The sequence below is a fragment of the Anomalospiza imberbis genome, chromosome 35 (genome assembly GCF_031753505.1).
Source record: "Anomalospiza imberbis isolate Cuckoo-Finch-1a 21T00152 chromosome 35, ASM3175350v1, whole genome shotgun sequence".
NCBI lineage: Eukaryota > Metazoa > Chordata > Aves > Passeriformes > Viduidae > Anomalospiza > Anomalospiza imberbis.
In genome coordinates this window covers 223,189-249,450 of record NC_089715.1, presented here as the reverse complement: position 1 = coordinate 249,450, position 26,262 = coordinate 223,189, and the positions used below count along the sequence as shown (strand labels likewise).

Below are 26,262 nucleotides of genomic sequence, written 5' to 3'. Positions count from 1 at the left end.
CAGAGCTGGGATATTGGGACAGCCAGAGCTGGGATATGGGGATAGCCAGAGCTGGGACATTGGGATAGCCAGAGCTGGGACATTGGGATAGCCAGATCCGGCTCAAAGACAGGAACCGGCCCGTGGCCGACAGTGACCTGGAGATGGGGCCGGTACAACCAGAGCAGGGGGAGTGGGGGGAGCCAGGGGCTGGGCTGGGATCTGTGGGAATGGAGGACTCTGAGGGGCTGGGATGGGATCTCTGGGGATGGGGGGGATCTCTGGGGCTGGGATGGGAATCCAGGGGGCTTCAAGGGGCTCCCTGTGGCTTGGATACGACTCCATGGGTCCGTTCTCTCCTCGTTCCAAGGTCTGCACAGGGTGCAGGTGGTTTCCAGCTGTGACCTCCTGTCCAACGGAGTGTCCATGGATCCCACCAGTATGGCTATGAGGGCTGGGATTTCATCTGCTTCCAGCTGGGATCTGGGAGCTTTGCAGTGTCCGATGGTGCCGCCTAGATCACCCACAGGTGCTGGGAATCCAAAGGGATCATGGTGGAGCAGATGAAGTATTACCTGGGACACACCTGTGTGGAAGGGCTCCCAAAATACATCAGATATGGTCGGGAGGCTCTGGAGCACAAAGGTGGGTGTGGGAGGGGAAGGCCAGCACCAGGGGAGTGCCCTGTCCCTACCCTGAGCCCAGCACGAGCCTTTCCTTGGGTGTTGTGTGCCCTGCCCGGGGCAGGAGGGCACTGCCGGAGCGGCTTTGGTGGCCCCAGGCACCCGGCCATGCTGCAGCCACTGCAGGGCTCCTGGGGAATGTTCCAGAGCAGAGCTGAAAGCCAACAACAGTTTCTGGAGAAGATTCTGCCCCTGGGCCTGCGCTGGGAGCCCAAGGGCAACAGCCCAAAGTGCTGGAGCTCAGTGTCCCTTGGCCAGGCCGTGTTCCCTGGCTGTGCCCTGTCCCTCGGCTGTGCCCTGTCCCTGTCCCCTGTCCCTCAACTGTGCCCAGTGCCTTGGCTGTCCCCTGTCCCCTACCCCTTGGCTGTCTCCTGTCCTTCGGCTGTGCCCTGTCCCTGTCCCCTTTCCCTCAGCTGTGCCCTGTCCCTTGCCTGTCCCCAGTCCTTGTCCCCTGTCCCCTGTCCCTCAGCTCTGTGGGGCCACTGGTGGCAGCAGGACCTGGGGCAGCCCTGGGGGAGAACAACCCAGAGCCCCAGCTGGGCCAGTTGCCCCAGTTCCCCCCAGGACACTCCCAGCATGGGCCCTGTGGCTCACAGTCACCCCCAGTATGGTCCCAGTCACTTCCAGTTACACTCAGTGTGATCCCAGTATCATCCCTGTCACTCCCAATATCGTCCCAGCATGCTCCCAGGTGTGTTCCCATTCACCCCTATAATAGTTCCAGGCACTCCCAGTATGGTTCCAGTCCTTCCCAGTATGAACCCAGTCACTCTCATTACAGTGCCAGATGCCCCCAGTATGGTCCCAGTCACTCCAAGTCACCCAGTATGATTCCAGTCACTCCCAGTATGATTCCAGTCACTCCCAGACAGTCTCAGGATTATTCCAGTAACTTCCTTTATGGTTCCTCTGTGATCCCAGTCACTCTTGGTCTCTCCCAGTATATCCCTGTTGATCCCAGAGTGTTTCCACTCACTCCCAGTTGCTCTCAGTAGCTTCCAGTATGATTCCAGTTGCTCATTGCCACTCCCAGTCACCTCCAGCATGATCCAGTCACTTTCTGTATATCCCATTTTCCCCAACATGGTCCCAGTTGCCCTCAGCCTGCTCCAGGTCACTTCCAGTATGATCCCAGAATGACTCCAGTCACCCTCAGTGTGGTGCCAGTTGCTCCCAGTATGATCCCATTTGTCCCCAGCATGGTCCCATTTCCTCCCAGTATGATCCCAGTTGCCTCTAGCACAGACCCAGTCACTCCCAGTATGATCCTACTCTGATGCCATAGTGATCCCAGTGGCACCCAGCATGGTCCCAGTTGCTCCCAGGGTGATCCCAGTTGCTCTCAGTGGTCCCTCGCATAGACCCAGTCACTCCAAGTGTGATCCCAGTATGTGTCCACTATGATCCCACTTTTCCCCAGCATGATCCCAGTCAATCCCAGTTGCCCCCAGTGTAGACTCAGTCACTCCCAGTTGCTCCAGGTGCCCATAGCCGAGACTGTGGTTCCACCTCCAAAATTCCCTAAATCCAAAGATTGCTCCCAGACAAAATCTGCCATTCCTGACAAGTCTTGCTGGCCTTGGCCTAGTGAGGCTCTCACCTGCCTTCCAAGCACAGGGGCTCTGTGCTTTCCTTCCTATGGAAAAGAACTGTCCTTCTCGTCCAGGTGCCCATGGCATGAACTGGGATTTCACCTCCAACACTGCCTGTTGTGACAGACTGGAGGAGATTGTTGGCTGGAAACATTTCATGTGTGGGGAGGAAGGGGCAGGTCCAGCCTTGCCCTGCCATGGAACCCCAGCCCTGCCCTGCCCTGGAACCCCAATCCCCCCAGAGCCTCTATCCCAGCCCAGCAGTGTCTGCCAGTCCCTGGCACAGCACAGGCAATGCTCCACAGCCACCTCTGGAGCCCCCAGCCCAGCTCCTGAGTGACCAAATGACCCCAAGTCCCACCTGGGGGAAGGGCCCAGGAACACCAAGGGGTATTTAAGGCTGACCACAAGGCAAGCACACAGCTTGACCCTACCTCCTCTTGGAATTTCTATCTGAACACCACTGGAATCCAGGAGTTGGTAGCTGTCTGTGTGCTTCTCTATATATTTTTTTGTCTTTCTCTCTTTCTGTCGTCTTCTACTTCAATCCACTTACAAATGTTGATTACCTTACAACTGAACAGGCTTAGAGTTTGGGAAGTGAATGGGCCAAGGTAATGCTCTGAGAAGTGTTTTTTGTTGATTGAATGTCATGCTAAACCTTTTGCCAAAGTTTCCCTGATTTTCTAAAGTTGCCAGTAAAGGCTGTTTTGTTGTTTGGAGCTCCGGAGAATCTCTTATTGGTATTTCTCCTGTTCATCCAACTCAGAGGACACAAACAATTGTAATTCCTTTGAAATGTCTCCTTGAGAGAGTTGTTTGGGGGATGGGGGTCAGGGCTTGTGTGTCCTGCTTGGCACAGCCCAGGCAGGGCTTTCACAGCCACATTCCACACTCCATTTCCCAGCTGGAGCCGCTGGTGCCTCTGAGTTCTGCTGCCCCAGCCCCAGGGACGCTCTCCTTGTCTGCCCATTCCCCCACGGTCTCTGGGCAGGGATGGCCTCAGTGGGGGCTGCTGACATCCTCAGCAACTTGGAGGCTGCTGCTGAATTTTACTGCTCCAGAGGCTTGCTCAGCCTTCAGCTCTTCAGTTCAGCAATTCAGCGTCCCAGAGCTCATTAACGTTCAGAACACCTTAACAAGCCAAGCATCTGGGAATAATTAGATTTAAGTTTTCAAATCTTTAGTGGTTAATTAGGCAGATTCCAGTAGTGGAGTTGAAGTGAATGTATTTTATTTACACAGGCAGTGATAAACCATTTTTAGGTCCTGTTTAGTTTTTTCCCTATTAATTTATTGAAATCTGCAATCTCAAATGGACACTGAATCCAAGTATCTCCTCATGCAGTTGGAATAGATATGAAAATCAAGACCCTTCATGGCTGACAATCAATCAGACTCTGTCCCTACCCCCACCCCACCATTTCCCCCATCCAAGCCCTGGCACTCAGAGCAGCCTTGTGCAAATCTGAGCTCCCTCCAGCCCAGGCTGCACCTGCAGCTTTCAGCTCCTTGGCTCCAACTCCCACCTGCTTTCCTTGTTGAAGGAGCTGCCCGAGACACAGAGGGATGTTCATTTCTTGTCAGCCAACAAACCCAAGGGAAGGCACAGCTCCATCAAATGCAAAAGTCACTTCTCTGCTGGATATTAAATCCACTTTGCACAGCAGACAGTCCCAGAGCAATGGAAAACACCTTCTGTGCCCAGCACAGATCCCAAGGCCCCCCAACCCCTCCCTGCCCCGATTCTGCCCAGATTTGCTCTTCGCACACACGAGTCACAGGCTGAAGTCAGGAGCTCCCTCCATGGCCAGAGGGAGGAAAAGAGGGAAAGTGGATCAAGAGCTCTCCTGTGCAGAACCAAGGTCCAAGTGCCCCTGCAGTGGGAACCACAACTCATCAGGTCTGTGTCCTTTGGGCTCAGGGATGGTGACACTCAGAGGCACAGAAAGGTTTCTTGCCAACAAACACAAATTGAACATTTGAACAGTTTAATAACCATCACAGCTGTTCCCTCAGCTCTCTGTGATGTCCCAGCAGCATCTGACATGTCCCCCATCCCCAAGCGATTTCTCTACAGGAGCAGTTTTAGACAAAGACATAAGAAAAGGCAATTCTATGATAGATTTAAAAATAGTAAGATGTAATTCATATTTATTTGAACTTCAAAAAGATTGGGCCACTCCCTGATGTGCAAAGCGTGGAACCAGTCCATTGAGAGACATTTGAAAGACCAGAAAGCATCTGGAGGGGGAAATCTGGGTGCAACGGGAAGTACATAGATCCACCTGGTCTAGTGCAGAGATATCTTTTGACATGGCCATTTCAACAGGAGAACTGGAAACACCTAAAGGAAGAGGGAGAGGAAAGAATAAACAGAATATTGGTGACTCAAGGAGATGGGAAGACCAGTATTTCTTCTCCTTCTGCCATCAGTACATCAGAAAATTGATGTTTCTTAAAAGTACTGAAGTGACTCAGATAATAAAAAATGTGCTTGTATAATATGAAATGTACAAGTATTAACACCTGTGCCCCTTTCCAGGCAGACATCAGCTGTGTGCCCATGACCAGGCAGTGCCACTTGTGCCCTGAGGTGCCGAGCTGGGACTGGATCTCTCAGAGAGGAGCTGAGGGAGAGCAGAGCACCTTGCAAGCTGCAGGTCCCTGCCAGCCCCGCAGGGCTCCTGTGCCATCAACATCTGCTCTGCTCCAGCCTGGAACAGGGCCCAGCATGGTGCCGGGACCATCAGAGAGCTGAGGTGTGTGCTGGAATTCAATGCCCTCCCCATGGCGCAGCAGCCCTGCATTTCCCTGCTCCAGCCTTGGTCTCCAGCACAGCCATGGAGGCTCTTTGGGCTCCTGAGTGTTCCTGCTGTGTCCATGCCCCCAAGGGCACAGAGCAGCCTCCTCTCTCGGGCACTTGCCTGTTTTCCATGCCTTGCACAGGCGCTGGCCCTGCCCCACAAGGCCTGGGCTGAGTCCTGCCCTGCACGCTCAGCCAGGCTGGGATGGACACTGATGGTTTCTGTGCCAGGCTCTCTGAGCCCAGCCCAGCTCCCTGCAAGCTCTGCCAGCTGCCCTGAGCTCTGTGCAGCACCAAGGGCCTCTCCCCAGCACAGCCCAGCCGGCTCTGGCCCCACAGCTCTGCTCAGCCCAGGTTGCTCTGGCCACTGGCCCCACGGCCTCAGCCCCTGGCCAGGGCACAGCAGCAGCTGCAGCTCAGCCAGGACTCAGCCCCAGCCATGGGGGAAGGGGCTTGGCCAAGGCCAAAGGAGGCTCCCTGGGTGCCCTGCTCCCCTCGGGCTGAGGTGCTGAGAGCTCTGCAGCTCCTGCTGCCATCCCATCTGCCCAGGCCAGCACAAGAGCCCGGCCTTGGGGCCCTCCAGAGCTGCTCCTGCTCCAGGGCCAGGGCCCATCCCAGAGCTGGGGCAGCCACAAAGCTGTGCCCATTTCTGGTCATTGCTGCTCTGATGGGGATGGATCCTCAGCCCCTTGGAGGCTGCTGATGAATTTTACTACTCCAGAGGCCTCTTCTTTGTTGAGCTCTTCAGTTCAGGAACTCAGTGAAAAAGGCTCATAACTATTTATTTAAAATTCCCAAACAAGAAATGCAGCTGGGAATAATTGAAGTTTTCAATCCTTCTGAGGTTACTTAAATAGATTGCAGAAGTGTATTTAAAGTGAATATTCTGTTTTGAAAACTATGCAGAGAGAACTGTTTTGTCCTGTTTTCTTTTCCTGTTTTTCCTGTTTGTAGTTTGATATCAGCAATGTCCAATTGATATTGACCCCCAGCACCTCCTGATGCAGTCTGAATAAATGTGAAAATCAAGACCCTTCATGGCTGACAATCAATAACACTTTGTCCCCAACCCCTCCCCACCATTTCCCTCATCCAACCCCTGGCACTCAGAGCAGCCGAGGAATGGAGTCACACCCAGGGGTGTCCCCAGGGCTCAGGACTGGGGCCAGGTCAGTGAAATCTCTTGATTGCTGATCTGGACGAGGCCATCGAGGGCACCCTCAGGCAGTTCCCAGGTGAGCCCAAGCTGGGTGGGAGTGTGGCTGTGCTGGAGGGCAGAAGCTCTGCAGAGGGATCTGGACAGGCTGGAGCCATGGGCCCAGGACAATTGGATGAGGTTCACCAAGGCCAAGGGCCGGGTCCTGCCCTGGGCTCACAACCACCCCAAATCCCTGGCCGTGCCCTGCCCCTGATCCCCACAGCCTGTCCTGTTTCCTTCATCCCTGCATTGCCAGGGACTTTCTGGGACAAGGGAGCTCTGCTCTGGGGATGGAGGGAGGTCCAAGCGCCACCACTGGAGTGGGAACCACAACTCATCAGGTTTGTGTCCTTGGGGGTCGGAAACTGGTGAGACTCAGAGGCACAGAAAGTTTCTCTTCATGGCCAACAGACCACGGTTGAACAGGACACAATTTAATAACAATCACACTCTTCCCTGAGCTATGTGCAATGTCCCAGCAGTGTCTGATGAGTCCACCATCCACAAGTGATTTCCATATTAAAATTAATTTTAGACAAATGTAGTTCTGTGATAAATAATAAACACAATTAAGATCTTGTATCAGAATGCTCGTCCTGGAGTGGGGGCAAAAAAGCTCAGAACACTTCCTGATTTGCAAAGCTGTCAGTGGTGGATGGAGAAGGGAGGTCCGTCTGCTTTTGGTGTTGAGGTAATGCTGAAACCAGCCTGACTAATTTCATCTCCTCCTGGCCTGGCTGATCTCCCCTCTTGCCCCTTCCACCCATTGGCTTCTGTCTCCCACCAGGCCCCCGGTGAAGAGCCTGGCTCTGTGTTCTCCATCCCCTCCTCGCTGGCACTGCCAGGCTGGGATGAGGAGCCCCTCAGCCTTCCCTGCTCCAGGCTGGACAAGCCCAGCTCCCTCAGCCTCTGCTCACAGTCCAAGGGCTCCAGCCCCACCTTGGAGGCCCTTCCCTAACCCTGCTCCAGCTTCCAGACATCTTTCCTGCCCTGGGGAACCCAAACCAGGCCACAGGGGACCTGGATAATCCACGTCCTTGATGTCCTGGTCACACAGCCCTGGCCCCTTTTCCCCATGTCAGGCTCTGGGGTGGATCCTGTGGAACATCCTTTGGTGGGGGCTGTGGCTCCAGGTGGACCGGGGGGATACCGGGGGACAGGGACCCTGCTGGGCATGAACAGCATTGGACTTGTTGGGAGAAACTGTGAGGGGGAGCTGGGGCAGAGTGACCAACCCAGTGACCCTCCTGGGATGTCACACAGCCCCTCTGTGATGTCACAGCCTGCACTGACATGTCACAGTCCATTCTCTAATGTCACACAGCTGGTCTCTGATGTCACAGCCAACTCTGTGATGTCATAATCTGCTCTGTGATTTCAGACCTCTGTCCCGTAATGTCACAGCTGGCTCTGTGATGTCACAGAGGCAATCTATGATGCTGTAGCTTCTTGATGACCTCACATAACCCACTCTGTGATGTCATAGATCACTCTGTGACCTCATGTTACCAGATGAAAAATTGTCTCCACCAAGTTAGCTGACACCTGGAGCTTGTTCTCCAAAGCCCCAGGCCTATGGAAACCACACAATGCCCATTGTGTCAGAAGGAGAACTGGAAGTTCACCAGCCTCAGTGTCCTGCCAGCTCAGCCAGGCCCACTGGAACATTGGGGTCCACGACCACCAGGGACCACCAGAGAGACCCCCAGGACAGAAGAGAGCATGGGTAAAGGGGAGGGGAAATATGTTAATGATTCTGGGGAAATGATTATCAGATGTGTGTTTAGTCCAGGACAATCAGTGAACATGTGTGCAAAACACAGATTATGAACAGAAAATTTCCTGCACTCGGCCTGCTCGGCTTTGGGAGGAGCTATCCCCCGTGCACCCAGCTGAATAAAGAATGCTGCTTCTTAATGCTGCATTGGTGTGAAGGAGTTTTCTGTTTTACCAAATTTTTGGTAACACTCCACTGCCAAGGAAAGCTCTGTCTCCTGCTGCTCACAAACAGAGAAGGGCTGGTGGCAGATGTGGGGGTCGGAGGCTGCCTGGGGCACAGTGACCATGAAATAATCAAGTTTTCATTGATCTGCAAAAGAAGGAGGGGCAGCAACAAAACTGCCACACTGGAATTAGGAAGGGCAAACTTTGGCCTATTTAGGATGCTGATTTGGGGAGTACCGAATCAGGTACTGATTTTTAATGGAAAACATTGAAAACAAAGGGGTCCAGGGAGGATGGACACATTTCCAGAAAGTAATCTTAAGGGGGAAGAAGCAGCCTGTCCCAGTGTGGCCAAAGATGAGCTGGTGAGGAAAATGACTGCCCTGGCTGCCCGTGGAGCTTTTGTGGGAACTCAGGGGAAAGAAGAAGTGGCAACTCAGAAAGTGTTTAAAGATGTTCTTAGGTCATTCAGAAAGAGAAGCTGAGAGGTGAAAGCTCAATTAGAACTCAACCTGGCATCTTCTGTAAGAAGAATAAAACATGTTCTTATAAAAAAATTATAGCAAATGGAGTGGGAAGGAGAACCTCTACTCATTGGATGCAGTGGAGCATACAGGAACTAAAGATAAGGAAAAGTCCAAGCTACTTAACACCTTGTTTGTATCAATTTTCAATATACGGACAGGTTGTCCTCAGGACAAGAGTTCTCCTGGGCTGGTAGATGGGCACAGGGAGCAGAACAGGCCTCTGGAATCCAGGAGGAAGCAGCTGGGGACCTGCTGGGCCACTCAGATGCTCACAGGTGTATGGGATCAGATGGGATCCATCCTAGGGGGATGAGGGAGCTGGTGGATGAGCTCCCCAAGCTGCTCTCCATCATTTACCATCAGTCCTGGCTCACCAGGGAGGTCCCAGAGCACTGGAGGTGCCAGTGTGAGCCCATCCCCAAGAAGGGCTGGGAGGAGGATCTGGGGAACTCCAGGCCTGTCAGCCTGACCTCAGCGCCCGGCAAGGTTCTGGAACAGATCACCCTGAGTGCCATCACAGGGCACCCACAGGATGGCCGAGGGGTCAGAGCCAGACAGTGTGGATTTCAATGCCTGCATGGATGATCTGCATGAGGGGATTCAGTCCAGCATCAGCAAATTTGCAGATGACACCAAGCTGGGTGTGGGTGTTGATCTTCTGGAAGGCAGGAGGGCTCTGCAGAGGGACCTGGATCCAGGGCTGGATCCAGGGCCCAAATCCAACAAGGTGAGGTTTAACAAGTCCAAGTGCCAGGTCCTGCACCTTGGCCACAACAACCCCTGCAGCGCTACAGGCTGGGGACAGAGTGGCTGGACAGCAGCCAGGCAGAAAGGGACCTGCAGGGACTGATGGACAGCAGGCTGGACATGAGCCAGCAGTGTGCCCAGGTGGCCAAGAAGGCCAATGGCTCCTGGCCTGGATCAGGAATGGTGTGGCCAGCAGGACCAGGGCTGCTGTGTCAGCCCTGATCTGCCCCCAGCTCTGCACACAGACATTGCTGCACAGCTCCAGAGGAGGGAACAAAAGGAGGATTTCTGGTGAAAACTTTCCTGGGAGATCCTTTAGTTCATTTAAAGCCACTGAGAGCACAGCTCCTCATTGACACAGTCTGGGGCCACAGCAAAGGTAGAGAGAAACAAAATGAGAAATGGCACAAGGAATGGCCTTTGTGGACAATCTTAAAAAACTAAAACACAGGGGAAAAACCCCACAACCAAACCAACAGGAACAATCAAAGATTACTTTTATTACAAATTATTTGCAGAAGCTGGCCAGCAATTTTGTCAGTGCTACCCAGAGTGCTTTTGTCACAGGAAACTCAGACTTTTTGTCACAGGAATCATGATTAGCAGATCTTGAAATGCTCTCAAGTCCCTGAGCACTAAGTCACGGAGAATTGAAGCCACACAGGCCACATCTGCAGTGCTCAAACACAGCCCTGTTGCTGCTGCTGCTGCTGCTGAACTAGAATCAACTGACAGAGGCCATCACAGAAATTGCCTCTGGAGTGTCAAATACAATGAAAAATTCCACCAGGAGAAAGAGAAACCAGAACTTCTCGACTCGCTTGATTATTTCTTCCTAGCAGCAGCAGAAAGTGGAGATGGACAGAGATATTTCCAGCCGCTCCTGATCCCAGTGGAGCCCAGCCTGCTGCCCAATCCCAGCGGGAACCTGAGCCCAGCCCGGGGAGCTCCCGCAGTGTCAGGAGCTCAGCGCACGCGGGGCCAGGCCCAGAGCTCCGGGCGCGGCCGCCCATTGCGGGGCAGCGGCGCAGACGGAATGTCCTGCGGCCCAAACCTCCTGCTCCTGCCTCACAGCGCCCAGCGTTCTCCCCTTCCTGCTCCTCTCCCAGCATGGCACACATTCCAGCTCGGAGGAGGCTTCCCCAGAGAGGGCTCCTGCTCCTGTTACAGCCTCAGTGTCCCTGCAGAGGAACAGGGCATCTTTCAGGCACTTCCACAAGCTCCGGGTTCCCATTTCATGGGGATTCTAGGATGAAAATGGCCTTGTTAGGAAGGACAAAAGCAGAAGGAGTGGTGTCGCTGTAGAGCAGGACGGGAACGAAAATTACTCCAAATCAAAGGCAAAGAGAATGAACTCTGATTTATTTCAAATGCACCGCTCTATTTATAGAGAACATTGTGCGGACTGATTTTGTTGGTCTTAGAGTAAAAACATCTCACACCATTGGTGTGCAGTGAATGACGCACAGTGGCAGAAACAATCTATAAACAATATGAACAACAAGAGAGATTAGAGAATTATTTACATTCTTTCCCAAATGTCTCCCAGGCTCTCGCCTGGTTAGAAAACCTTATCTTTTTCTCTCTGACTGAACTGAGAATATCCACATTTGCCTTCCTGATGAACTTTCTCCAGGAAGTTGGGGCTGTGTGCTGGGACCCACGGTGGGCTGGGTGGGAAAAGCACTTTGGCACTTTTGCACAGAGCTTCCTTGGGGATGTTGAGGGGAGGAACAAAGGTGGGACAAGAGAGAGCTGCAGATCATTGAGAGAGGAACAAGGGTAGGCAAAGTCAAGGGGCAAAGGCATTAAGAAGGCCTTTGTGTCCAGGGGCATCTGCATGGAAACCACCAGGCCTCTGGCAGAAAGGCGGCCATGCCCACCAGGCCTTTGTGACCCGCGGTGACATCGTGCCCCGAGGCCATTGTGACGCATGCGCATGTCATGACCCTGCTGCCCCACCACCCATGCCAACAGCAAGGCAGCCTGGTCAGGGAGAGCGAGCTGAGGAAGGATGACAGTGTTGCCTTTTGGCCTGCACAGATGTTGACTTTAGGTGTGGGCTGCTTTCACAGAATCACAGAATGACTGGTGTCAGGGTCTGTCCGAAAATCCCTCATGTTTGCCTCACGACTGCCTCCAAGGACTGAGACCCTAGACCCTGAAAGTAGCTCTAGCCTGGCTGAGGTGGAAAATCTGCCAAGCCTTAAGGACTGGTATGCGATGCCATGGGAACTCAGTGCGAGAACAATGGACTGGTCATGGTGGACTGAGCCCTAATCAGTTTGTCCTGTACCTTCGGTCCTGTACTCTTGGTCCTGCACTGACGTGATGACTACAACTGGTTCCCAAAATGAGTCCACACCCACCATGTAGCCAGGAGAACTGCTGCTTTGGCCAGATGCCACCCGCTTTGAAGAACCCTATAAAAGACTGAAGGAGTTTTGAGGACTTTGTCCGGACCCCACCTGGAGAAGACAGCCTATGAGCATCTCGTCAAGCTCCGAGGGCCTCGTCTCTTCAGACTGGTAGCTATAATCCCCTTCCCCTCTTTCTCTATCTTTCACTCTATCTCTTTATTTCTCTCCCACTATCGCAGTTGTTGGCACTAAATAAAAGTGCATTTTTGTTTAAGCAAAGTGTTGTGTCCCCTGCTGTGTCTTTTGTGCTTTGAGATCTCCAAAAAGAACCTATCAGGGACCCTGCATGTATTTGCGGACCCTGACATTAAATTGGCGTAGTCGGCAGGATCTTGGTAGACAGATTAAGGGTTGCGGGTTGTATGTAGTTTGTAACAGGGGAAGGACCCTCGCTTCAGCCGCACCTAGCACGCCACGTACAGTGAGCGCTGTCTAGAAAGCAAGGGGGGCGAGTGGAATTTCCCGCAAACTGCATACACCCAGGCGAAAAGCATCCCCTGTCTTCAGGATTTTTAAAAGATCTCATTTGTACAAAAGATGGGACTTTGTTGTTTTATTTTTTTTGTGTGTGTCTTTGAGCTGTTTGGTGCAGTTGAGGAGACAACTATTTGTAACTAAGGAGTACCTCCCAAACAGTTTTGGTCCCCTCACCCACTCCAGGGAAGCGAAGGGAAACACAGTTTTAGCTGTGCTTGTGTGTAACTTAAGAGTACCTCCCTGAAAGTGGTTTTGGTCCCTTCACAAAATGACTGAAAAAGATAAAGATACGTTTTTTGCTTTGCTAGCGAAATATGGTGCTAGACCCTCTCCAGCTGGAGAGGGATGGGCACAGGATAATTGGTTTAGCTTTGAACACGTCGTAGATAGAATATATTCTTTGCAACATGATGCCAGATATAAGCTGGGCAGAAATAAAACAATTCTCTGCTCAGTTTTGGGTGCTTGCCTATCGGCAGCCATTGAAACCCGTTTTAAACGGGTGACTGAAGAGAAGGCAGTCATAGACTCCTTGCAAAATTTGGTGGAAGTTTTGCAGAAGGAATTAGAACATGAAAGGAGTCTTAGAGAAGAGAGGGAGAAACGGGTGAGCAAAGAAAAAGCAGTAATAGACTCCCTACAAACCCTAGTAGAAGTTTTGCAGAAAGAATTAGAATATGAAAGAAGTCTTAGAGAAGGGAGAGATAAAAACTTAAAACATGTAGAATCACCAAAAGAAGTAGAAGAGAAAGAAGCACGCCACATTAAACACATATACCCCCAGAAAGAATTGGTACACATACAAAATTGTGGAGAATCTTGTTGTTCCAATTTGAGACCTCTCATTAAAACAGAATACAATTTTATAAATGAAGAGGATTTTGACCCTCACATTACCACAAAAGAAATACCATACACTGCCACTGAATTAGCCAAATTAAAGAAAGAATATTCACGTCTCCCTCAAGAATCAGAGACAGAATATGTGTTTAGAGTCTCACTCACTGGAGGAGACCAAATTAAATTAAGTGAGCAAGAAGCCAGTGGCTATTGGGGACATGGAGTTTTCTTAACAACAGGGAATACTCGAGCTCCATGGTCCCTGACACAGCGCGCAGCTTACTGGGCAGGGGGACTTAGCCCCCTTGAAAGAGGGGATCCTCTAGCCATTACCGGCACGCCAGATCAACTTTTAGAAAACATTCACAAAGCTGCCTGCTTGCAAATGATACATGAAAGAACATTGATTTCTGGCTATGAATCACCTATGCAATTGCCAGTAAAACCTGAAATAATGACACCTCTAATTCGAGGTCTCCCTGAGTCCCTTAAACCAACTGCAATCCTCCTTCAGAAAACCATTGCATCTATCACCCCTGTAGACAGGCTAGATAGATTTCTTGGCAACCCTACTGACCAAACTGGTTCCACTAGCCCAAGCTTCACGTCTCTTGCAACTCCAGCCCAACCTTTAAGCGTACAATCTGATAATAGCCATAAAGTGTGGACATGGAGCCAAGTTGCAGAAGAGTTAATTAGTTACAGCAGAAAATATGGATCGGTGAATCTCCCAGATGATAAGCCTGAAAAAACCAGAGGGGTCAGGCACATTGTTTCTCCAAATGAAAAACCAGAAAAGGGGAAACAGATCTCTAGTCGCCAACAGTTGTGGCTAATGGGACTAAAAAGGGGAGTGCCACGAGAAGTGATGGATGGCTTACCATATGAAAAATTAGTTAAAATAATTTCAAACTGGCGCAGTCCCAAACCCATGATACTGAATTCACCTGATGTACAACCTAGCGCACCCCCTCCTCCACAAGCTTCAAGCTACAAGCCAAAACAACCCCCTTTACAAACTCTTGATGAAAAGCCAAACCATTCTCCTACACGAGCTTTAGACAATGGGCTACAAAAACCTTCCCTACAGTTCCAAGGCAGTAAAACAAACCAGCCTGCTTTAAACTAGAAACTCCGTCTCTTGTTAGTGAGCAAAGAGACGGAGAATGGCTGTTTTTGAGAAAGCTCACAAAAAACCCAAGAACAGGTGACTTATTGATTACAGCAATTGTCGGTCCCAAACGAGCTTTAGTAACCTTTGTGGTAGACACCGGAGCCCAGATTAGTGCACTGAAAAATGAAGATGCTCAAAAATGTGGAGTTGTTCCTAGCAAAAAACGGTGTTGTGTCTTAAATGCCCTAGGAACTACAGAGCCTATGGGTATCGCTTTAGTAAAAATTACATTGCCCGGGGAAGACAACTTAATAGTTGTCAAAATGGTAATTGGAAATATTCCGGACAGTCTGTTAGGGATGGATATACTTGCTGGGAAACAGTGGGAAGACTCAGAAGGTCTTTTGTGGTCTTTTGGCGCGCCACGCCTTGACATCAGGCTGCTTAAAATAGCTCCACCACTACCATTCAGTAAAATCACTTCTGTAAAACAGTATCCCTTGCCTTCTGGTGCTAAAGATGGCATCAAGCCAGTTATTCAAGAATTGAAAGATCAGGGAGTTATTATTAACACTCATAGTCCGTTTAACTCCCCAATATGGCCAGTTAAAAAACCTAATGGGAAGTGGAGACTGACAGTAGACTACCGCCGTCTTAATGCTAACACAGACCCTCTTACAGCAGCTGTCCCAAATTTAGCTGAGTTAATAATAGCAATTCAAGAAAAAGCCCACTCTTTTATGGCAACAATAGACGTTAAAGACATGTTTTTTATGATACCTATACAGCCAGAAGACATGGACCGTTTTGCTTTTGTGTGGGAAGGACAGCAATATACCTTTACACGTTTGCCCCAAGGGTACAAGCATTCACCCACTTTAGCCCACCATGCTTTAGCCCAGGAGTTAGAAGCCATATCTAAACCTGACACTGTAGCTGTTTATCAGTACATTGATGATATCCTTGTGGGAGGAGAAGAAAAAGAAGTAGTGGGGAATACTCAAGAGAAAATAATCTCTCATTTAGAAAGCCTAGGTTTACAGATCCCCTCAGAGAAAATACAAAAACCTTCACAAGAAGTGAAATTTTTAGGAATATGGTGGAAAGGAGGTATGACATGTATTCCCCCCGATACTTTAACCTCCTTAGATCAGATTAAAATGCCAGAATCCAGGAAAGAACTGCAACAAGCTTTAGGATTGTTAGTGTTTTGGAGGAAACATATTCCAGATTTTTCAATTATTGCTAGGCCTCTTTATGACCTGTTGAGAAAGGGAGTAAAATGGGACTGGAGCCCCTCGCAGGAAGAAGCATTGCAACTGCTGATTTTTGAAGCAACAGCTTATCAAGCATTGGGTCCCATTCATCCTACAGATCCTTTTCAAGTAGAATGGGGATTTGCATCCTCAGGATTGTCTGTACATATATGGCAGAGGGGTCCCGAAGGCCCGACCAGACCCGTTAGCTTTTACTCCCGTGGTTTTAAAGATGCAGAAAAAAGGTATACCATTTGGGAGAAGGGGCTATTTGTTGTTAGCATGGCTCTTGTTGAAGTAGAAAAAATCACAAGACAGCAACCAATTGTATTAAGAGGTCCTTTCAAAGTAATCAAAATAGTTACTACTGGGACTCCTCCTCCTGAAGGAGTAGCTCAGCGGGCCTCCGTGAGAAAATGGTATGCACAAATAGAGCACTATTGCCACATTTTCTCAATCACAGAAGGAGCTGTGAAAAATTTGTCAATACAAGAAACAGAAAATCTGAATAATAGTGAAGACAAACCTGTTTCAGTGATTAAGGTAGCCCCTCCCTTTTCCCCTGAGCAGTCACCTAACTCATGGTTTACAGATGCTTCATCTAAGAGAGAAGGAAAAGCGTGGAAATTCAAGGCCGTGGCCCTCCATACTTCCTCGGGCGAACAAATTATCACAGAGGGGGAGGGCAGCGCTCAAGTTGGGGAGTTGATAGCTGTTTGGAGTGTTTTCCAGAGGGAAGCACAGAACACCTCTCTTGTTTGCATTTACACCGATTCCTATGCTGTATACAAAGGCTGTACTGAATGGTTGCCTTTCTGGCAACAGAATGATTGGGAAGTTAATAGAATCCCAGTATGGCAGAAAGAAAAGTGGCAAGAAATCCTACAAATTGCAAGTCGAGGGAATTTTGCTGTGGGGTGGGTAGCTTCTCACCAGACAGACGGGAATCTAGCAGGAGAATGGAATAACAGAGCTGATGAATTAGCTAAGTTGAGCCCCCTAAAAAAGGATGAAATTACTGAAGATTGGGAACATTTGTTAGAATGGTTGCATGTAAAAAGACAACACACAGGTGCAAAAGATTTGTATAAAGAAGCTCATGCTCGGGGTTGGCCAGTTACCAGGGAAATGTGCAAAACTTGTGTGTCAGCCTGTGAGCAGTGTCGCAAACGGCTAGAAAGACATCCCCTAGAGGATGACCCACTACACTTAAGAAAAGGTAAAGGCTTATGGGATGCATGGCAGGTAGATTATATTGGTCCTTTTAAGCAATCAGGAGGTAAGCATTTTGTGTTAGTGGGAGTTGAGATAATATCTGGATTAGCTCAAGCTGAGGCCTTCAAAAGGGCTACAGGAGAAAGCACTGTCAAAGCATTGCAGATATGGTTTGGGACCTTTCCAAAACCACAGGAAATACAATCTGATAATGGGTCCCACTTTACTGCCAAAGTAGTGCAGGAATGGGCAAGAGGTGAAGGAATAAAATGGACATTTCACACCCCCTATTACCCTCAAGCCAACGGAATTGTAGAAAGAACCAATGGTCTCCTAAAAAGACTTTTGAAACCACAAGAAGGAGGCTGGGATGGTCGACTGTATAAAGCTGTACAAAGTGTGAATGAAAGATGGGGGGCAAACGGATGTCCGAAAATCACCGCCTTTTGCCCGAAAGCTCCAACCATAATTCCAGCACTAAAGGGGCCAAATGATCCCAAAAATCCAGCTCATTATCCCGGACAACCTGTCCTAGTTGACCTTCCCACTGTAGGGGAGGTACCACTAGTGCTGAAAACCCCTTTGAATAAATTTGCTTGGGTAGCATCCGATGCTCTAGGTAAAGAACACCGGATAAGTACCCGCTGGATAATTCCCTCTTTTTAAAAGGTTCTGCCTTTAGATGGCAGATTTTTCTGTGTTTGTTATTACAGGAGAACTCCGAGGGACGCTCTGAGTGATATGAAAGTCAGATAACCATGTTAACATTATTCATACTTCTTTGCATCCTGCCACACCATTATGGCCAAGATCCGGCTGAGTGGCCGTGGTCTGAAGCTACCCTCAGGTACACCAGTGTCCAAGGATCCTACCCCAGAGATCGTCGCCCAAACCTAGCGACTGTAGTGCTGCATGACTCAGAGGTATACCGTCGAAGTGAGTGGGGTTGGGACCGAAAAGACTGGGCCAGAATGCTGACTGGGACAATTGGTGAAGACATTAAGGTAGGATGCAGAAAAGTAGAAGGACTATCTCATGAGAAAGCTACTAACATCGCAGTAGCTGGAAATCTTTTAGAACCTGGTATAACAAGCAGTTTGCACCCCAACATTACAGCAGGACTCTGTCCCACTACAACATGGAAATGCAACAAGCAAGATTCCCTTTTGTTGTGTTGTCGTCAGAAGGATGTTGGAAACTATACATTAGACCCTAGCACCAATAATGTTGAGATCACGAAGCTTTGTAAGAATGAACCCACTGATTGTTGGTACAACTTTACTTTAACTAAATCAATTTATGTGACGTGTAATTGGCAAAATAACTCAGCAGATCAGTCAAGCTTGAAAGGTTTAATTTACAGGTTTAAAATAAATGCTGTGGCAAAACCCATGTTAACTGCAGTGGTCATGTACTCTGGTGTGCAGACTCCCGTAGTGTTGCATAGCAAAAATAATGTTTTCCCTCCTTTTGCAGTAATACGAGGTAATGATGTTGCAATTCGATGTGAATTAATTGATGGATCCCTCATTGAACCCATACACAGCTCTGGTATAGGGCCCCACGGTCGTGTTCTACACTGTGAGACTCAGAATCAGAACTGCTGGTTGAACCTAACAGATGTACAATTTTCTCACAGAGTGATATGTGGTGAAAACAACACTAAACACTGGGGAGAACTCGATGTCAATGTAGTAATGCCTACTGTGCCCACCACCCAACCACCGGTCATGCTCACCCCGAAAATTTTTGAGATCGGACCATATGTAATAAAGAAAACTGGCCAACAGCAAATATTGTTCAATCCGGCATGGTCTCTTAAACAAGTTAAATTACTGATGCAGAACAATGTCTCAGAAATTCAGCCAAACTGTTCACCCTTTTTGCAAACTTCGTTTCAAGGGTGGACCACCTGGCTGCGAAAACGGAACCCTTCCAAAAAACGGATGGCAAGAGACATAACCGGTGTTGTGGGAACAGGATTGGGAATCCTAAATAGTATTGATTCAGAAGTATTGATGAATAAACTAGTTGCCACCACAAGAGACTTGACAAAATTACAACAACCCCTGCAGTCCTCTTTATCTGCCCTGGGAACACAACAGTGGTTGTTATCAAACATATTACCAAATTGGGAAAAAATAAATGTGAATGATCACAAATTAATAATTGATGCACTTAGTGTTGCACAAAACAACATTTCCCTGGCCCTTAGCTGCATCCAGGCACAGCTCTGGATGCAGACAGTTGTTGCCTCAATTATAAGAGAAGGTGAAGAAGGCATTTTCCCTACTGAAATTCGAAAAATAATTTGGGACAATGCAAATGATTTTGAAAAGGAATTCCAATCCTGGTGGAATTTGGTGAACTTCACTTACAACCCAAGTACAAACACAGCCACAGCTTTTGTGTTAACGATATCTAATGCTTCAGTGCATTTGATTTTCCCTATCATTGCATTAGGACTGAATCATGACGGAGCTATTCTCTATCCTTCCGAGCATAGAGAATGGGCCCGTCAAATTGATAAGAAATGGCAAACTGTAAATTTGGAATCTTGTATTGTCCGGGAGACACAAGGTTTTATTTGTGAAAGTAATGCAATTATAGCTCAAGACATTTGTTTGGACACAGAGCAGAATATTTGCCATTTTGAAGTTCACCCTGATGAAACTCCTGTAACAATATTAGTGTACATAGGTAATGGGTGTGTGTGTGTAAGGACTGCTTGTGATGTAGTGCTTATAGAAAATGTAGCAGTGAATCCAAAGAATCATTCAAATTTTTGTGTCTGTAACTTTACCACGATTACGGGATGTGATTTTTCTTATACTGTCCCAGTTATGTCTTACCACCTTTTACAATCCAATTTTACACTAATTCACCAGATATTGCCTGCCTCTATTGGAATGAATTTAACTTTGATTAAGCAATTGTTGCTTCACCAGGACTTAATTGAAATTTTAGAAAAGGTCAAGAGAAATGGGCAAAAGACCCTGGTAACAGTCCATCATGATGTGAAGGAGATACATCACGTTTTAGAAAGAGTAAGGAAGGATGCTGAACACAGATGGTGGGATACTCTTTTTGGGTGGTCACCTACTGCTACAGGCATCCTGAATAAAGTGTGCCATCCTATTGTTGTTCTTTTGATCTTGGTTTTAATTGGTTTTGTTTTATCAGCCATTTTATACATTTTGAATTGGAAAATGATGAGGCAGCTGACCCGATTGACATCAATTATAGATGCACACAGTTCAGTAAAAACCCCTTTTGTTAAAGACATTCCTAGAGTTATTGACACAAGAAGAACTACACGAGCAGTAAAACATTAGGCCTGCAACAGCAAATTAATTAGTTGTTCATTGTTTGTTTTGATTAGTAAGAAATTTGTAAAAGAATTTTGTGATTTGTTTTGATTGTTTTCAAAGAAATTGTTTCAATTATAAGAAAAATTGTTATAATCAATATTGATCATTATTTCCTATTCTATCTTTTCTTAATCCCTGTCCTTGTTTTACTTTTTCCCTCTTCCTCTTCGATATCTTTTTCCTGTTTCTGTTTTTCTGGGATATATGCTGCCAGACACTGATGAGTCAAGCCCTGAAGACTTTGTGACAACGCTGCAGACCTTGCTGATGGAGTACTCTCGTCGCCAGTCGTGAGTCACGGGGTGGTGTCAGGGTCTGTCCGAAAATCCCTCATGTTTGCCTCACGACTGCCTCCAAGGACTGAGACCCTAGACCCTGAAAGTAGCTCTAGCCTGGCTGAGGTGGAAAATCTGCCAAGCCTTAAGGACTGGTATGCGATGCCATGGGAACTCAGTGCGAGAACAATGGACTGGTCATGGTGGACTGAGCCCTAATCAGTTTGTCCTGTACCTTCGGTCCTGTACTCTTGGTCCTGCACTGACGTGATGACTACAACTGGTTCCCAAAATGAGTCCACACCCACCATGTAGCCAGGAGAACTGCTGCTTTGGCCAGATGCCACCCGCTTTGAAGAACCCTATAAAAGACTGAAGGAGTTTTGAGGACTTTGTCCGGACCCCACCTGGAGAAGACAGCCTATGAGCATCTCGTCAAGCTCCGAGGGCCTCGTCTCTTCAGACTGGTAGCTATAATCCCCTTCCCCTCTTTCTCTATCTTTCACTCTATCTCTTTATTTCTCTCCCACTATCGCAGTTGTTGGCACTAAATAAAAGTGCATTTTTGTTTAAGCAAAGTGTTGTGTCCCCTGCTGTGTCTTTTGTGCTTTGAGATCTCCAAAAAGAACCTATCAGGGACCCTGCATGTATTTGCGGACCCTGACAACTGGGTTGGAAGAGACCTTCAAGATCATCAAGTCTAACCCATGCCCTAAACACCTTAACTGACCCATGGCACCAAGTGCCATATCCAGTCTTTTTGTGAACATTCCCAGAGATGGTGATTCCCCCACCTCCCCAGGCAGGCCATTCTGATATTTTATCACTCTTTCTGTGAAAAACTTCCTCCTAGTATCCAACCTATATTTCCCCTGACACAGCTTGAGACTGTGTCCGCAAGTTCTGACATTTGCTGCCTGGAGAAAGAGACCAAGCCCCACCTGACTACAACCACCTTTCAGGAGGTTGTAGAGAGCGACAAGGTCACCTCTGAGTCTCCTTTTCTCCAGGCTAAGCAACCCCAGCTCCCTCAGTTGTTCCTCACAGGATTTGTGTTCCAAGCCCCTCACCAGCCTTGTCGCTCTTCTCTCGAGCATCTCAACGTCCTTCCCAAACAGAGGGGCCAGAACTGGACACAGCACTCATGGTACGGCGCCACTACAGGGGAAGAATGCCAAGTACACCAGTGCGGAGTAGAGGGGAAGAATGACCTTCCTGCTCCTGCTGGCCACACCATTCCTGATCCAGCCAGGAGCCATTGGCCTTCTTGGCCACCTGGGCACACTGCTGGCTCGTGTCCAGCCTGCTGTCGACCAGTGCCCCCAGGTCCCTTTCTGCCTGGGCACTGTCCAGCCACACCGTCCCCAGCCTAGAGCAGTGCAGGGGGTTATTGTGGCCAAAATGCAGGTCTGGGCACTTGGACTTGTTAATCTTCATCCTTTTGGCCTCTGCCCATCCATCCAAGCATTCCAGGTGTCCCTGCAGAGCCCTCCTACCTTCCAACAGATGGACACACGCTCCCAGCTCAGTGTCATCTGCAGATTTACTAATGAAGGACTCAATCCCCTCATCCATGTGGTCAATAAAAATATTGAACAGAGCTGGCCCAGCACAGAGCCCTGAGGGACAGCACTGGTGACTGTCCCCAGCTGGATGCAGCACCGCTCACCACCACTCTCTGGGCCGGCCATCCAGCCAGTTCTGAACCCAGCACAGAGGGCTCCTGTCCCAGCCGTGGGCTGCAGCTTTTCCAGGAGTGTGCTGTGGGAGACAGTGCCAAAGGCCTTGCTGGAGTCCAAATAGACACATCCACAGCCTTTCCTGCATCCACCAGGAGGGTCACCTGGTCATGAAAGGAGACCAGGTTCATCAAACACGACCTAGCCCTCCTAAACCCCTGCTGGCTGGGTCTGACACCCTGGCCATCCTGGAAGTGCTGTGTGATGGCACTCAGTATGAACTGTTCCATGACCTTACCGGGTACTGAGGTCAGGCTGACTGGCCTGTAATTACCAGGATCCTCCTTCCCACCCTTGCTGTGAATGGGCATCACATTGGGCAGCTTCCAGTCATCTGGGACCTTACCAGTGAGCCAGGACTGCTGGTAAATGATGGAGAGTGGCTTGGCAAGCTCATCTGCCAGCTCCCTATCACCCTGGGGTGGATCCCATCTGGTCCCAGAGATTTATGAACATCCAAGCAGCTCAGCAGTTCTCTGTCTGCCTCCTCTTGGATAACAGTGGTCCACTCTGCTCCCTGACACCATCTGCCAGCCCAGAAGGACAGTTGTCCTGATGGCAAATTTTCTTCTTACCAAAAACTGAGGCAAAAAATGGCATTAAGCACCTCTGCCTTCTCCTGATCTACAGCCATTAAATTCCCTTCCACATCTAATAACAAACAATGGTTGGTCTTACCCTGCCTTTTACCATTGATATATTTGTAAAAATATTTTTTATTATCCTTTACAAAACCTGCCATTTTAAGTTCAAACTGAGCTTTAGCCTCCCTAATTTCTTTCCTTCATGCCCTAGCAAGTCCTTTAAATACTTCCTGAGAGACCTGACCCACCTTCCAAAGATGATACATCCTCTTTTTATTCCTAAGTTCCTTCAAAACCTCCTTGCCCATCCAGACTGGACGTTTGTCTCGTCGACTCATCTTTCGGCACACAGGGACAGTGTGTTCCTGTGCCCTCGAGATCTCTGTTTTGAAGCATGCCCACCTTTCCTGAACTCCCTTGTTTTTAAGGGCTGCTTCCCAAGGAACTCTCTGAATAAGTCTCCTAAGCAGGCAAAAGTCTGCCCTCCGAAGTCCAATGTAAAAGTCTTATTAGTGTTCCTCGTGACTTCACCAAATATTGAGAATTCTATAGTTTCATTATCACTGTGCCCCAAGTGGCCTCCACCCACCACATCTCCCACCAGCCCATCTCTATTTACAAACAACAGATCCAATATAGTCCCTCCCCTGGTGGGCTCACCCATCAGCTTCAACAAAAAATTGTCCTCCACAAACTCAAATATTTTCCTGGACTGCCTTTTTTCAGCCCACCTCAGCTGGGCTGCTGATTTCACCCCTAACTCAGGCTTACCACCCATGAGCCTGCTTCCAGACAACCCAGCTACATCCCCTTCCCCGTCAGACCTAGTTTAAAGCCTTCTCAACAAGTTCTGACAGTTCATGAGCTAAAAGTCTTCTGCCCTTAGGAGAAAGATGGAGCCCATCTGGTCCAAGCAGGCCAGGTGCTGTAAAAGTTGCCCCATGATTAAAGAATCTGAAATATTCTGCTGGCAACACCAACCCTTGGGCCACTTGTTAATAACTTGAGCTCTCCTATTGCTTTCAGCATTTTTCTCAGACTCCAAAGGGACTGAGGAAAAGACTGTCTGTGCCCCTGTCCTATTAACCACCTGACCCAATGCCCCAAAGTCCCTTTTAATTGCCCTGACACTCCTGTTTTCAATCTCATCACTGCCAGCCTGGGGTATCAGCAGTGGGCAATAATCAGAGGGCTGAATCAGCCCAGGCAGTGTGTCAGTGATATCCCGTACCCGGGCCCCAGGGAGGCAGCAGACCTCCCTGTGGGGTGGCTCTGGTCGACATATGGGGCCCTCTGTTCCCCTCAGGAGGGAGTCACCCACTATGACTACTCTTCTTCTCTTTTTGGTGTTACAAGTAGTGATCTGTCTTACAGATGAGTCATAACTGGGAGGCAGATAACTTTCTTCTAATTCTTCCTGACTCTCTAGATCCAGGAGCTCATGCCTGTTCTGAAGTGGCACCTGACTAAGGGATGGGGGCTGGGAGGAATTTTTATTAATACTTCCCCGAGCAGGGACCCATTTCCAGTCCCCTTTATCCACCAAGCGTTCTTCTATTGCCTGACAGTGGGAGGCATGGGAGTCCTCTGACCCTTGGTGGGCTTCCCGTAAAGATGGAAGGGCTGAACTCCACCAGTCTCTTTCCCTTTCACTTTCCCTGATACTCCTTAGTCTTTCAACTTCCTCTCTAAGCTCGGCCACCAGTGTGAGGAGATCATTGACCTGTTCACACCGCAGGCAGATTTCATCTGCAATGCCCCTGAAACCACTGCTAAGCTCAAACAGTCCACACAAGAATGAGTCTGTACAGACACATCCTGCCTGGAGGGTTCCATTTGGTTACACAGATTTGCACTAACTAGCGTTTTTGGTTGTGTGAAGACCATTACTAACAGAAACCCTGAAACCAAACTACAAAAGCACCGAAAGCAACACACAGCAAACCTTTCCAACAGGGGCCACCTGGAAACCTGCAACCCTGCCTGAGCAAACTGAGTGCAAACTGCTATGCAAACTGCCATGCCACACCCTCAAAGCCGTGCCATGCCCCTGCTTGCCTGCTCCGGGTCACCGCACTCCCCAGAGGCCTCTTTTAAAGCCCCTGCTTCACACCGCAGCTGAGAAAAACCCCGCCGTGCGCCTGTGCGGACGAACGAGCACAACACAACCCACCTGCTAAGCGGCATTATGGGGGTGCATCCCCATCCTGCCCCAGGGAGGGTGGTTTAGGAGCTTAGAAATGCTCCTTGGGCCTCAGCATTGCAGGTAAATGAAGGCAAACCCATTCTTTCTTCACATGGCAAAGAGGAAAACGGTTCCCTGGATACCCGCAACATGGAGCGGAGAAAGATAACCCCAGGTGAATGACCTTGTTTCCCCACCTCCACAAGAACCACCGGGACTCCAGCGCAGAGAAGCGCAGGGTGACCAAGGACGGATGGGACACTGCTGGAGCCAAGAGTTGTGTGCTGTCCTCTGTTTGATCTCTTCCCCACCCCACTCCTGATCTTCCCCACACCCATGCACCCCCACTCTTTCCTTCCCCACCCCATCCTCCATTTCCCGCTCTTTCCTTCTCACTCTCCTGTTTCCTATCCCTTTCTATCTGTCTACTGCACATTTATTGTTAAATAAATTCCCTGTTGTTGACTTTTGTGGATGATCTCCTGGACTGCTGATCATTCTCAAAGGAGAACCCAAAATACACATAGACATAGCTTGACCCACACGCTGAAGACCCTCACTTCTTTATTTATGCCAATTGATTAGCATAAATCATAATAAATATAACTTTAGTTCAATTCTGCGCCATGCACCACATGTCTTCCACAGATGTGGTTGCAATCTGCTGTAATAACAATTAAAAGGGAAGGCAGTAACGGCACCTTGACCACTGATAAACTAAAGGTAATTTGGGATTATGACAGTCTCTTTCAAGGGGTTTCCAATCTTGGTGACATCTTGTTAATGACACTTATTATCCCATTGAGGGTAAAGCCACAGCTTTTCTTTTAACAATACTCTATGCCTTATACCCAGTTATAGTGCTGATTAAATCCCAATGGAACTGTCCTCTGTCTGTTAGAACATACAAGTGTGAGCCCCAAATGGGAGCACAAGCCCAGCTGTGGATGTTGATGCCTGACTGGACAGGAACAGCAAGGATTTCTTTGTGAAAATAATACTATTGACAACTCAGACATTTGCCTTGACCTTTAAGAAAATGTCAATATTGGGTTGAAACACCAGCAACTGTGCTTGCATATGTTGGAAATGGATGTATCTGTATGAGAACTCTGTGTGATTCTATGTTTACAGAAAACACCACCTGAGAGACATCTGATCGCTCTAATAGCTGTATCTGTAGTTTTAGCAAAATGATGGGCTGCAGCTTTAACAATTCAGCTCCCTCACAACTCACCAATTGCTACAGTCCAACTGCACACCGTGTCAAGTTTCATTGCCTGTCACTGCTGGAGTGAATCTGGCATTGG

General features: G+C 48.8%; 1 protein-coding gene and 2 pseudogenes across 1 annotated transcript; 2 read left to right on the top strand and 1 right to left on the bottom strand.

Moving 5' to 3' along the window:
* Positions 1–26,262, top strand: part of LOC137464036 (zinc finger protein 208-like) — a 1,110,012-nt pseudogene that overhangs the window by 1,055,926 nt on the left and 27,824 nt on the right.
* The window catches only part of LOC137464035 (zinc finger protein 850-like), a 1,110,255-nt pseudogene that overhangs the window by 1,064,588 nt on the left and 19,405 nt on the right, over positions 1–26,262 (bottom strand).
* Positions 9,262–24,568, top strand: LOC137464055 (uncharacterized). The gene is made up of 4 exons (XM_068175373.1): positions 9,262–9,456; positions 11,454–11,532; positions 12,853–13,934; positions 24,440–24,568. The coding sequence occupies exons 1-4, from the start codon at positions 9,262–9,264 to the stop codon at positions 24,566–24,568; spliced, it is 1,485 nt and encodes a 494-aa protein (XP_068031474.1).